General features: G+C 35.5%; 3 protein-coding genes across 3 annotated transcripts; all 3 read right to left on the bottom strand.

The window, feature by feature from the left end:
* Positions 1-686: 686 nt before the first annotated feature.
* On the bottom strand, positions 687-3,746 carry LOC112805975 (uncharacterized). The gene is made up of 3 exons (XM_025848290.1): positions 3,680-3,746; positions 3,121-3,423; positions 687-742 (listed from the first exon to the last, which is right to left on the bottom strand). The coding sequence occupies exons 1-3, from the start codon at positions 3,744-3,746 to the stop codon at positions 687-689; spliced, it is 426 nt and encodes a 141-aa protein (XP_025704075.1).
* A 2,145-nt stretch (positions 3,747-5,891) lies between these two features.
* Positions 5,892-6,323, bottom strand: LOC112805974 (uncharacterized). The gene has a single exon (XM_025848288.1). The coding sequence runs from the start codon at positions 6,321-6,323 to the stop codon at positions 5,892-5,894; it is 432 nt and encodes a 143-aa protein (XP_025704073.1).
* A 4,677-nt stretch (positions 6,324-11,000) lies between these two features.
* Positions 11,001-12,029, bottom strand: LOC112697725 (uncharacterized). Its single transcript, XM_025751030.3, has one exon. The coding sequence runs from the start codon at positions 11,736-11,738 to the stop codon at positions 11,157-11,159; it is 582 nt and encodes a 193-aa protein (XP_025606815.1). The 5' UTR covers positions 11,739-12,029; the 3' UTR covers positions 11,001-11,156.
* Positions 12,030-12,374: the final 345 nt, after the last annotated feature.

Raw genomic sequence — 12,374 nt, 5'->3', positions numbered from 1 at the left:
ACTTTTTTTATATGTAATATTTTAATAAATGATAAAATTATAAAATATATATATAATAAACCTTCAAAATTTCTTGAAAGTCCTTCTTCTTTTTTGGAGAAAATTGGAAATGAGGAGTTTAGAAAATTTTGCAGTGCTAATAAAAATCTCTAATGTAACACCCTAAATTAATATTCTACCTTTAAAGGCCTTTAAGTAGGGTGTCACACTTAATATGAAAAAAAGCAGATAACTAAATCGTTAGGTAAGAAGAGAAGGAAAATACGTGCGAAACTTTGGGTGGAAAACGAGTAGTACTAAAAGGATGAAATTGAACAAAACTCAAAGGGGTTCAAGCAAACATAAAAGAATTCCTATGAACACGGTTCTAAAGGAGATAGTGCTTAAAGGTAACTATGACGAAAAGGAAACTAACGCATCCTAACTAGTTTCATCGAAGAAACTTCCATCCTTGTGTCATGTCCTATCCTTGGCTCGGGTTGTCGGATTCCTCTTCCTCGGTTTCGGAGTCAGACTCGAGGTGTACCACCTTAGATGACCGCTTCTTAGATGCTGAAGCGTTCCTATCTAGGAAGGTTACGACGGGCAGCTAGGGTTCTTCTTCCACGAACTCTCGATCTAAGTAGATAGTTTGGAGCACGGTAGTAGTGGTCACAACTACCCACGCGTGCTTCGAGGGGTCATACTCAGAAGTTACCTTCGGGGGACACTGCGTCGTTTCTATCCGCTGTGCCATGTTCCTCTGGAGACAGTATGGGAAAAGAAAGGGAGTGAGAACCTAACGTCTCAGTAGGAGTGCTATGCAACACCTCCATATCCATCTCCAGCCCACGTGCGGGATTTTTAAAAAGAGCGTATAACGTGGCATGTAATATGTATCTTTCTTGTAAAACATGTGTGCAAAAAGGAAAGCATATAGGAAAATAGAAGAATAACATCTTAAGTAACATCAACATAAATCATAATTAAATCTAAAGAGAAAAAAAATATAAACATCAAACTTTCATTCATGCTTTCTTCTTTCTTAACTTTTAATTTTTATGGAAGGTATTGAGCTCAAACCGGTATAAATGAGAGTCCCCTTCCCTTACCGAAGGTTCTTATCTCGAGTGTCTTGGCGATCACCTTCCCTTACCGAAGGATCATCTCGATCGATCACCCTCCCTTATCGAGGGATCATCTCGATATCTTGTCTTTGGGGGTCACCTTCCTTTACCGAAGGATCACTTCCTCAGTTCAATTTACAATCAAGGTTATTTAGACATACACAAGAAAAGAGTTATATCAACAAAGATATCTTATTATATAACATTGATGGGAGTTTCCTTCCCTTACCGAAGGTTCCCAAAGGTTTGCCGATCACCTTCCCTTACCGAAGGATCATCTCGATTATCTTGTCTTTGGGGGTCACCTTCCCTTACCGAAAGATCATTCCCTCAGTTCAATTTACACTTAGGTTGTTTAAACATACACGAGAGAAAAATCATATAAGAAGAGATCATGGAAGAAAAGGAACAATTGTGATAATAAAGGGATATATGAAAATCATGAGACTCTAGCATGTGTATAGATATTCTAATTAAAAGATCTTGGTAATATAATAGCATGGATTGAAAGAGGTCATATCAAAGTACAGAAAATATGGCATTTTAAATAATTGCACAAAATATTAAAGAAATTATGTATTTTCGATCCTAAAGGAGTAATATAATGGTGCAACGGTCATATAATAAGAATAGAGTATATTATATATTTGAATAAAACATTTAAGAAAGCATGTACTCTTGACTTTGAAGGAGTAATAATAATGATATGCACATAATAGAATAGGGTATATTAAATATTTGAATAAAATATTTAAGAAAGCATGTATCCTTGACTTTAAAGGAGTAATAATGACATAATGATATGCACATAGTAGAATAGGATATATTAGATGTTTGAATAAAATATTTAAGAAAGCATGTATTCTTTTTAACTCATGGAAATATTAATATTAATCTAATGGTATAAAAGTCAATATAATTTCATGTAATAAAATGAGGGATATTAATTAGCTGAATAAAACAATTATAAAGAAACATGTACTTTTGACCCTAAGAAGATATTAATGATATAATGTATAAAATATAATCTAAGTGCATATTGTAAGAAAGTAGGTATTTGAAATACTTGGATTAGATATTATAAGAAGCATGTACCCTTGATCTTTAAAATAAAAGAGCAATAATAACATAATGATATAAGGGGTCATTTAGTTGCATATAATAAAATAGGGTTCTTTAAACAAGACACAAAAAGGAGCATGTACTCTCAACATTAAAGGAATAATAATGATGTAACGGTATCAAAGGTCATGTAAGGCACATAGTAAAATTAGGAAATGTTAAATAATTTAATAAAACATTTTAAAGGGACATGTACTCTTAACATGAAAGGAATGAATGGTAATTAAAAGGTCATGTAAATGCACATAGAAAAGATATGGGATACATATTAATGGATTCAAGAGGGTATAATTGACATAATAGATAATCATGCTCAGTGTAGATGAGAGATAAGCAAAGAATAGTTCACGCCATAAAATACATGAAAGATGATAGCCATGCATGGATGGAAGAAAATAAAACAGAACATACTACATGCCAACATAAGTAAGAAAGGCATAATTCCCTACAGTTTTTTCTAACGCTTCCTTGTTGCCTATGAGCTTGCCTCTTGTGTTCCTTGTGTTTGCACACATAATATATTTTTGTAGAGAGAGAAGGGAGAGGATTAGTGTTTGAGAGAAGTGATTTTCTACCTATAGGTGCACCCCTATTTATATACATTTGGTGATAGGGTGGTTGGAATAATTTTAAATTCAAACGGAAGGCGGTTACTAGATTCCTATCCATAATTCAAAATTCTAAGCCCAGCTTCCAACTGACTTTCAAATTTCAAATTAAATTTTTGTTTCTAGAAGGGGTGGTTGTTACATTATCACCCCCGTAAGAAAAGAATTTGTCCCCAAATTCCATGTCTGAACTTGGCCGGTAAGGGTCGTCTTAAATAACTTAGGGGTCTTACTGAAATTTCCTATTGTTGGGGAGAAAAGGAGATCCTCACCATGATTGTTACCTGTAAACAAGTTCGAGAACTTCTGTCTCACGTCTGCCTCTTTTTCCCATGTGTAGTCTCTGGAATTTCCGCTACCCCATGCCACTTTTACCAATTGTATCGTCTTGCTCCTTGGTTGCTTCATGTTTCTGTCTACAATCTCTATGGCTGGTAGTTCAGAAGTCAGGTCATTTTTGAGTGTTACATCCTCTTGCTGCAACACATGGCTTGGATCGTGCTGGTATTTTCGGAGTTGGGACACGTGGAACACGTTGTGTAGTCTTGATAGATTTGGTGGTAGGGCAAGCTGGTATGCTGACTTTCCTATATGCCAGAGGATTTGGAATGGACCCAGGTACCGGGGCCTTAGTTTTCGTACTTTAAGAGCCCTCCCTACCCCGGTGGTGGGGTGATTTTTAGGAATACGTGATCGCCTTCCTGAAATTCGAGGGGTTTTCTTCGTTGATCTGCATAACTCTTTTGTCAACTTTGGGCGGTGCGCCTTCTTCCTCTTATCCTCTTGATATCTTCTGTGGTCTGTCTTACTAACCCTAAGTAGCCTTTATCTTCCGGTCCGTACCAGCATAAAGGAGATTGGCATCTTCGCCCGTACAGTGCCTCATATGGTGCCATCCCGATGCTACCATGGTAACTGTTGTTATAAGCAAACTCGATCAGTGGTAGGTGACCCTCCTACTTTCCCGGTTTGTCCAGGACACAAGCTCGTAACATGTCTTCCAACGTCTGGATGGTCCTCTCTGTTTGCGGGTGGTATGATGTGCTCAGGCACAATTTTATCCCGAAATGCCTTCTGCAGTGCGTTCCAAAACCTCGAGGTAAATCTTGAGTCTCTGTCCGAAACTATGGTTGTTGGTACCCCATGTAACCTCACGATCTCTTTGATATATAGTGTGGCTAGTCTTTCCAATGAGTCGGTTGCCTTAACTGGTAGAAAGTGGGCAGTCTTTGTAAGTCAGTCCACGATGACCCATATAGCGTCACGCCCCGCTTGAGTACGAGGTAGTCCCATGACGAAATCCATCGATATGTCCTCCCATTTCCACTTTAGGATGCCAAGGGGTTGCAATACCCCTGATGGTTTCTGGTGTTCAATTTTTACCTTCTAACAAACCAGACATTTATTCACGACTGTAGCTAAATCCTTTTTCGTCCCTGGCCACCAGAACATCTTTTTCAAATCATGGTACATCTTTGTCATGCCAGGATGAATGGTAAAATCTCCTTTGTGGGCTTCTTCTGCAATCTTGCTTTGAAGATCGCCTCCCCTTGGGACACAGATTCGACCTTGGTATCTCCACACCTTGTCCACTCCTTCGGTGAAGCCTTTCAATTTTCCTTCTTTGACAAGGCGCAGGGTTTCTTGAAAATCGGGATCGGAACTCTGCGCCTTAGTTATTTGTTCTTTGAATTGACTTGCCGCTGTTAGGTGGTTCAGACGTATGCTTTTTGGAGCGAGGGTGACTTGTAAGTTCATGTCTCTGAAATTCTTTATCAACTCTGCCTCTTTTATCATTAGCCATGATGCCTTGAGTACCTTCCGACCCAGAGCGTCAGCCACCAAGTTAGCCTTTCCTGGGTGGTAATTTAGAACAAAGTCATAATCTTTAAGAAACTCCATCCACCTCCTTTGTCGCATGTTGAGTTCCTTCTGGTCGAATAGGTACTTTAAGCTCTTATGATCGGAGAATACTTGAAACCCAACTCCGTACAATGATGCCTCCATGTCTTCCGCGCAAATACTATCGCGGCTAGTTCAAGGTCGTGAGTTGGATAGTTGGCTTCGTGGGTCTTCGGTTGTCTTGACGCATACGCCACTACCTTTTTGCATTGCATTAGTACGCAACCCAATCCTTGTACTGAGGCATCGCAGTAAACTTCGAAAGCCATGTCGGGGATAGGTAAGGCTAGTACTGGGGCGGATGTCAAGCGACACTTTAACTCTTGGAAGCTTCTTTCGCAGTCTGGCGTCTAAGTAAACGGGGTATCCTTCCTGGTTAAACGAGTTAATGGCAGGGCTAGTTGAGAAAACCCCCTTATGAACCTTCTATAGTAGCCCGCCAATCCAAAAAAACTCCTTATTTCTGTGACTGACGTCGGCCTTTCCTAGTTTAGTACCGAGTCTATCTTACTGGGATCTACTGATATTCCGTTGCCGGAAACCATATGTCCAAGAAATTGTACCTCCTTCATCCAAAACTCACACTTGGATAGTTTCGCGTACAACTTTTTCTCTCGAAGGGTCCCCAGTATTACACGCAAGTGCTCCCTGTGTTCTTCTTCTGTCTTGGAGAAAATCAAAATATCATCTATGAATACCACCACGAAACTGTCGAGGTAAGGTCGAAAAGTTCCATTCATGTAGTCCATAAAGACGGCGGGGGCATTGGTCAACCCAAAAGACATTACTGTGAACTCGTTGTGTCCGTATCTCGTTCGAAATGCTGTCTTTGGAATGTCTTCCTCTCTTACCCTTATTTGATGATACCCTGATCCCATGTCGATCTTTGAGAACACTGTTGCACCTTGTAGTTGGTCCATTAAGTCATCTATTCTTGGGAGGGGATACTTGTTCTTCACCGTGATTTTGTTGAGTTGCCTATAGTCCACGCAGGGACGCATGCTGCCATCCTTTTTCTTCACGAACAATACTGGAGCTCCCCAGGGAGAGACGTTTGGTCTGATGAATCCCTTTTGCAGCAATTATTCTAGTTGGTTCTTTAGTTCAGTGAGCTCCAACGGAGCCATCCGGTAAGGGGCTATGGAGATTGGCCCTATTCCAGGCACCAATTCTTTGGAGAACTCGACTCCTCGTGTTGGGGAAAATAGGGTATATCTTCGGGAAAGATATCTGAAAAGTCTCGTACTACTGGTATCTCACACGACTCCTGATTGGGATCTGCTTTTACCGAATTTAGCAAGGCACATTCTTGTTTCGTACTTGTACCTTTGGAGGATCTTGGAAGGTCACTTGTGTCATGTATGGATGGAGAAAGAGAGATAACTTTTCTCTCTAACAAGACTCGGTTTTTGTTGAGCCAATCCATTCCTAGGATGATGTCTAGTCCTACTAAAGGGAGGCACACTAGGTCAGCAAGGTATGACCTATCTGAAATGAGGATGCAAGTCCCCTGACAAACCTGCTGAGTTTTAACACTCTTACCGGCTGGAGTAGTCACCAGTAGGACATATGGTAGTTTGGTCATGGGTAAACTGATTCTACTAGTAGCAGAGAGAGATATAAATGGATGAGAAGCACCAATATCGTAAAGAATAGTTAAAGGAACTCCATTAATTGTGCACTTACCCTTGATTCAACCTTCTGACTGGTGGGCTCCTTTGGCTTGCCATAAGTTTCCTGTTCATGGGTAACTATAAGGAAAAGTTCTATCAGTCATACCTTCTAAAACAGGATCTCTAGGATCGACTTTGCTCTGATACCAATAATGTAACACCCTAAATTAATATTCTACCTTTAAAGGCCTTTAAGTAGGGTGTCACACTTAATATGAAAAAAAGCAGATAACTAAATCGTTAGGTAAGAAGAGAAGGAAAATACGTGCGAAACTTTGGGTGGAAAACGAGTAGTACTAAAAGGATGAAATTGAACAAAACTCAAAGGGGTTCAAGCAAACATAAAAGAATTCCTATGAACACGGTTCTAAAGGAGATAGTGCTTAAAGGTAACTATGACGAAAAGGAAACTAACGCATCCTAACTAGTTTCATCGAAGAAACTTCCATCCTTGTGTCATGTCCTATCCTTGGCTCGGGTTGTCGGATTCCTCTTCCTCGGTTTCGGAGTCAGACTCGAGGTGTACCACCTTAGATGACCGCTTCTTAGATGCTGAAGCGTTCCTATCTAGGAAGGTTACGACGGGCAGCTAGGGTTCTTCTTCCACGAACTCTCGATCTAAGTAGATAGTTTGGAGCACGGTAGTAGTGGTCACAACTACCCACGCGTGCTTCGAGGGGTCATACTCAGAAGTTACCTTCGGGGGACACTGCGTCGTTTCTATCCGCTGTGCCATGTTCCTCTGGAGACAGTATGGGAAAAGAAAGGGAGTGAGAACCTAACGTCTCAGTAGGAGTGCTATGCAACACCTCCATATCCATCTCCAGCCCACGTGCGGGATTTTTAAAAAGAGCGTATAACGTGGCATGTAATATGTATCTTTCTTGTAAAACATGTGTGCAAAAAGGAAAGCATATAGGAAAATAGAAGGATAACATCTTAAGTAACATCAACATAAATCATAATTAAATCTAAAGAGAAAAAAAATATAAACATCAAACTTTCATTCATGCTTTCTTCTTTCTTAACTTTTAACTTTTATGGAAGGCATTGAGCTCAAACCGGTATAAATGAGAGTCCTCTTCCCTTACCGAAGGTTCTTATCTCGAGTGTCTTGGCGATCACCTTCCCTTACCGAAGGATCATCTCGATCGATCACCCTCCCTTACCGAGGGATCATCTCGATATCTTGTCTTTGGGGGTCACCTTCCCTTACCGAAGGATCACTTCCTCAGTTCAATTTACAATCAAGGTTATTTAGACATACACAAGAAAAGAGTTATATCAACAAAGATATCTTATTATATAACATTGATGGGAGTTTCCTTCCCTTACCGAAGGTTCCCAAAGGTTTGCCGATCACCTTCCCTTACCGAAGGATCATCTCGATTCGATCACCTTCCCTTACCGAAGGATCATCTCGATTATCTTGTCTTTGGGGGTCACCTTCCCTTACCGAAAGATCATTCCCTCAGTTCAATTTACACTTAGGTTGTTTAAACATACACGAGAGAAAAATCATATAAGAAGAGATCATGGAAGAAAAGGAACAATTGTGATAATAAAGGGATATATGAAAATCATGAGACTCTAGCATGTGTATAGATATTCTAATTAAAAGATCTTGGTAATATAATAGCATGGATTGAAAGAGGTCATATCAAAGTACAGAAAATATGGCATTTTAAATAATTGCACAAAATATTAAAGAAATTATGTATTTTCGATCCTAAAGGAGTAATATAATGGTGCAACGGTCATATAATAAGAATAGAGTATATTATATATTTGAATAAAACATTTAAGAAAGCATGTACTCTTGACTTTGAAGGAGTAATAATAATGATATGCACATAATAGAATAGGGTATATTAAATATTTGAATAAAATATTTAAGAAAGCATGTATCCTTGACTTTAAAAGAGTAATAATGACATAATGATATGCACATAGTAGAATAGGGTATATTAGATGTTTGAATAAAATATTTAAGAAAGCATGTACTCTTTTTAACTCATGGAAATATTAATATTAATCTAATGGTATAAAAGTCAATATAATTTCATGTAATAAAATGAGGGATATTAATTAGCTGAATAAAACAATTATAAAGAAACATGTACTCTTGACCCTAAGAAGATATTAATGATATAATGTATAAAACATAATCTAAGTGCATATTGTAAGAAAGTAGGTATTTGAAATACTTGGATTAGATATTATAAGAAGCATGTACCCTTGATCTTTAAAATAAAAGAGCAATAATAACATAATGATATAAGGGGTCATTTAGTTGCATATAATAAAATAGGGTTCTTTAAACAAGACACAAAAAGGAGCATGTACTCTCAACATTAAAGGAATAATAATGATGTAACGGTATCAAAGGTCATGTAAGGCACATAGTAAAATTAGGAAATGTTAAATAATTTAATAAAATATTTTAAAGGGACATGTACTCTTAACATGAAAGGAATGAATGGTAATTAAAAGGTCATGTAAATGCACATAGAAAAGATATGAGATACATATTAATGGATTCAAGAGGGTATAATTGACATAATAGATAATCATGCTCAGTGTAGATGAGAGATAAGCAAAGAATAGTTCACGCCATAAAATACATGAAAGATGATAGCCATGCATGGATGGAAGAAAATAAAACAGAACATACTACATGCCAACATAAGTAAGAAAGGCATAATTCCCTACAGTTTTTTCTAACGCTTCCTTGTTGCCTATGAGCTTGCCTCTTGTGTTCCTTATGTTTGCACACATAATATATTTTTGTAGAAAGAGAAGGGAGAGGATTAGTGTTTGAGAGAAGTGATTTTCTACCTATAGGTGCACCCCTATTTATATACATTTGGTGATAGGGTGGTTGGAATAATTTTAAATTCAAACGGAAGGCGGTTACTAGATTCCTATCCATAATTCAAAATTCTAAGCCCAGCTTCCAACTGACTTTCAAATTTCAAATTAAATTTTTGTTTCTAGAAGGGGTGGTTGTTACATTTAAATTTCTTGTTATTCTAATAATAAAACTCTTAAACAGAGTTTAACGCTTCAAAATCTTTTTCTCTTTTCCTAAATTCTCTAAAATAAAAAATACCTAGAACAGGGTGACAAAAAAATAATAAAAATAATTAAATATAAAAATATATTCTTAAAAAGCATTTGGAAATTATATTTTGATATCACTTTTTATAAATATTATTAAAAAATAATATTTTTCATTTTTTAAATTTTTTTTACTATCTAAACATTTACACAAAAAGTTAAACTAAATTATAAGTCACTTGTAGGTCATTTATCTTTTATGTTTTGAAATTATTATTAACAATAATATAAATTTTTGGGTATAATTTGAATAGTATATCCAAATGCAAATAAAAAAATCTTAAAATTACCTCTGATTTGTATTTAAAAATTATTCAGTGTGTTTTTTTCTTTTTTTTTTTCGATCATCATTTTTTCAATCAAATATACTGGATTTTAGATTTTGATTGCTTAATACATAGCAATCAGTATGACCAAATTAGTAGCTAAGAACTTTGATCAATTAGAGTCTTAACATTAATTTAAATAAATAATTAATTAAATAAAGATAATGGAGTAGTAACCACGCACTCGACCTCATCATCTCTATCACGTAGGAATTATGAGATCACTCTAAGTATGCCTTCGACATCCACTATAGAACCCTGTTCAAAAAGCAGAATTATATTCTCAAAAAAGTTCAAACGACCTTCAACAAAAGGGTATCTGTACCCAAAACCGATACTAGTAGGTAGATAGAGAATATATAGAGACACGAGACAACTTTTTTTGAAAAATTTGGTAAAATAGCTCCGTAACTTCGAGAGAAGGGATACCCTCACAGTGATCAAGTCCGGACAATTGTTTACCAAAAAAAATAATATACAAAAAAAATAAATTACTATTTTTGACAACTAAAAATGTAAGCACAGTCAAAATTAACTATAAAAAAAAGAATTTATTTTAAGCTATATTTTCTAGGTATCACTTAAACCTTTATTTTTTCCATGTGTTAATTGCAATTGTATTTTGTTTACTTCTTAGATCTTGCTTTTTCTTTAATTTATTTTTAAATATGTGTTTGCTTGCTTATTCAGCTTATATATCCTAACAAAAAATCAACTCAGATGTTACTGTAACTGGGTTTGTGCAGCTGTTGAAATGAATCGGTTCAGAAAAGAATTCACAATAATGTTGACAAATTTTCCACGTGGTTGCTTGGAGTGTGGGAAAAATGGTTAACCTCTTTGATTTGACTATTGGTATATTAGAGATGAAGAAAAAAAAAATGAAACATAATAAATAATATTAAATAATAGAAGGGATAGAGATAGGAATAATATGCAAATTTTGAGAAAAAAAAAGAGTAATATGAAAATTTAAAAAAAAAATTAATAGAATCAACTTTAAATTTAAGAGTTAGACACTTTATTTTGTCAAACAAAATTATTTTTTTATAAATACAACGTTAAAATTTCATTTTTCATAGTTAATTTTGTTAATTTTATTTTTTATAGTTAATTTTATTGGCGTTCAAATGTTTACTAATATTTATTCGGGAAAGAAAATAGGATTGCTCATCAAACTTTCTATACTCTTACATAATTTCACAAACACAAGACAATTTGAATTGTAGATAGAAACTTTCCCAATAGTAAAACATAACTAAGAGAAAGTTAATTAAAAACATATATATAATTATGATATCAATCTCTATCTATGATGTTGTTGTTGTTGTTTGGGAAGCTAGAGATTGTAACCAAGTTATTATTGTTATGAACACTTGAAAACTTCTTACAAGAGAAAAAAGACAAGCCCTTCCTCAACCTTGATTCAATCATCAATCCACTACCTTTGTTGACCAATTTCTTGTTCTTCTTCTTCCTCTCATCACCACCACCATCACTATTTCTTTGAAGATGATTATTATTCTTTGTGCACTCTTTGTAAGCTGCTAGAAAGGGATCATCTTGATGATCTTGACCAACCCAAAGTCCTTTCTTTGAAGATGTTCTATAATATGGAGGTTGAAAAGCACATGGGGGAAGTGGAATATCTTGAAAATCATGATGATTATTATTACTAGGAATAATATTAGTATCTTCTTTCTCTACTTGTTGTGTGCATGATGGAGGGGGTGGTAATAACTTAGTCAAAATTTCATTCTCCTTAATGGGAATTTCATCACCATGATTATTAAGAGTAGTAGTAGTAGTTACCTTGGAGATACTAGGCTTCTTTTCCCATGAGAATAATACCTTTCTTGATGAATATGGTTGACTACTCATATTGATGATATAGAATTTTTAGCTATAGTGGAATAATAATAATATGATGATAGATAGGGCCTATATATATATATGAATGAATAAGATTTTGATGTTACTAGACCCTTTATATACTATAGTCTTAAAACCTAATAATAATAATAAATGGTTTAGGGTTTCATCATATGTGAATGGACAAGCACCAAAAACGTAAGCATAGACAAATTCCTAAACCAAATTGGAAGTAGGGATAGAAGTTTGTGGAAAAAAAATGGCCATGGGTTTGCATCATCATCATCATCAATCACTCAATTGGTGAAGACAAGGAGAAAAGGTTAGAAGGGTATAAGACAAAACAATTAAGATGGCTTGACTTGTTCTTCATATATAATAGTATAATAATTTATCAAGATTATATAAATAATTAAACAACTTGTGAATGATAATGCTTGGTGTGCAAGTGCACCATGTGTACCACCACCTCTTATGTGAAGTGGAATAAGATTCAAGTTTGGATGCACCAATTGTGAGTGCGGATTAGGATTTATTTTTTAAATAAAATAAATTAAATTCTATATTTACATATATATATATATAATATTTACATATATATATATATTATTAATACTTTTACACTCTATGTAAAAAAACACATGA

Source organism: Arachis hypogaea, chromosome 16 (assembly GCF_003086295.3).
Source record: "Arachis hypogaea cultivar Tifrunner chromosome 16, arahy.Tifrunner.gnm2.J5K5, whole genome shotgun sequence".
Taxonomy (NCBI): Eukaryota; Viridiplantae; Streptophyta; class Magnoliopsida; order Fabales; family Fabaceae; genus Arachis; species Arachis hypogaea.
This window is presented reverse-complemented; position numbering and strand designations above follow the sequence as displayed.

What these genes read in the sequence shown, in the direction of transcription:
- LOC112805974 (XM_025848288.1), bottom strand. Translation starts at nt 6,323, where the DNA reads ATGACCAAACTACCATATGTCCTACTGGTGACTACTCCAGCCGGTAAG.
- LOC112805975 (XM_025848290.1), bottom strand. Translation starts at nt 3,746, where the DNA reads ATGGTAGCATCGGGATGGCACCATATGAGGCACTGTACGGGCGAAGAT. An exon ending in TGCCAATCTCCTTTATGCTG is followed by an intron (nt 3,424 to 3,679) that starts GTACGGACCGGA and finishes TCTGGCATATAG; the next exon opens with GAAAGTCAGCATACCAGCTT. An exon ending in GTTCTCGAACTTGTTTACAG is followed by an intron (nt 743 to 3,120) that starts GTAACAATCATG and finishes TACTGTCTCCAG; the next exon opens with AGGAACATGGCACAGCGGAT.
- LOC112697725 (XM_025751030.3), bottom strand. Translation starts at nt 11,738, where the DNA reads ATGAGTAGTCAACCATATTCATCAAGAAAGGTATTATTCTCATGGGAA.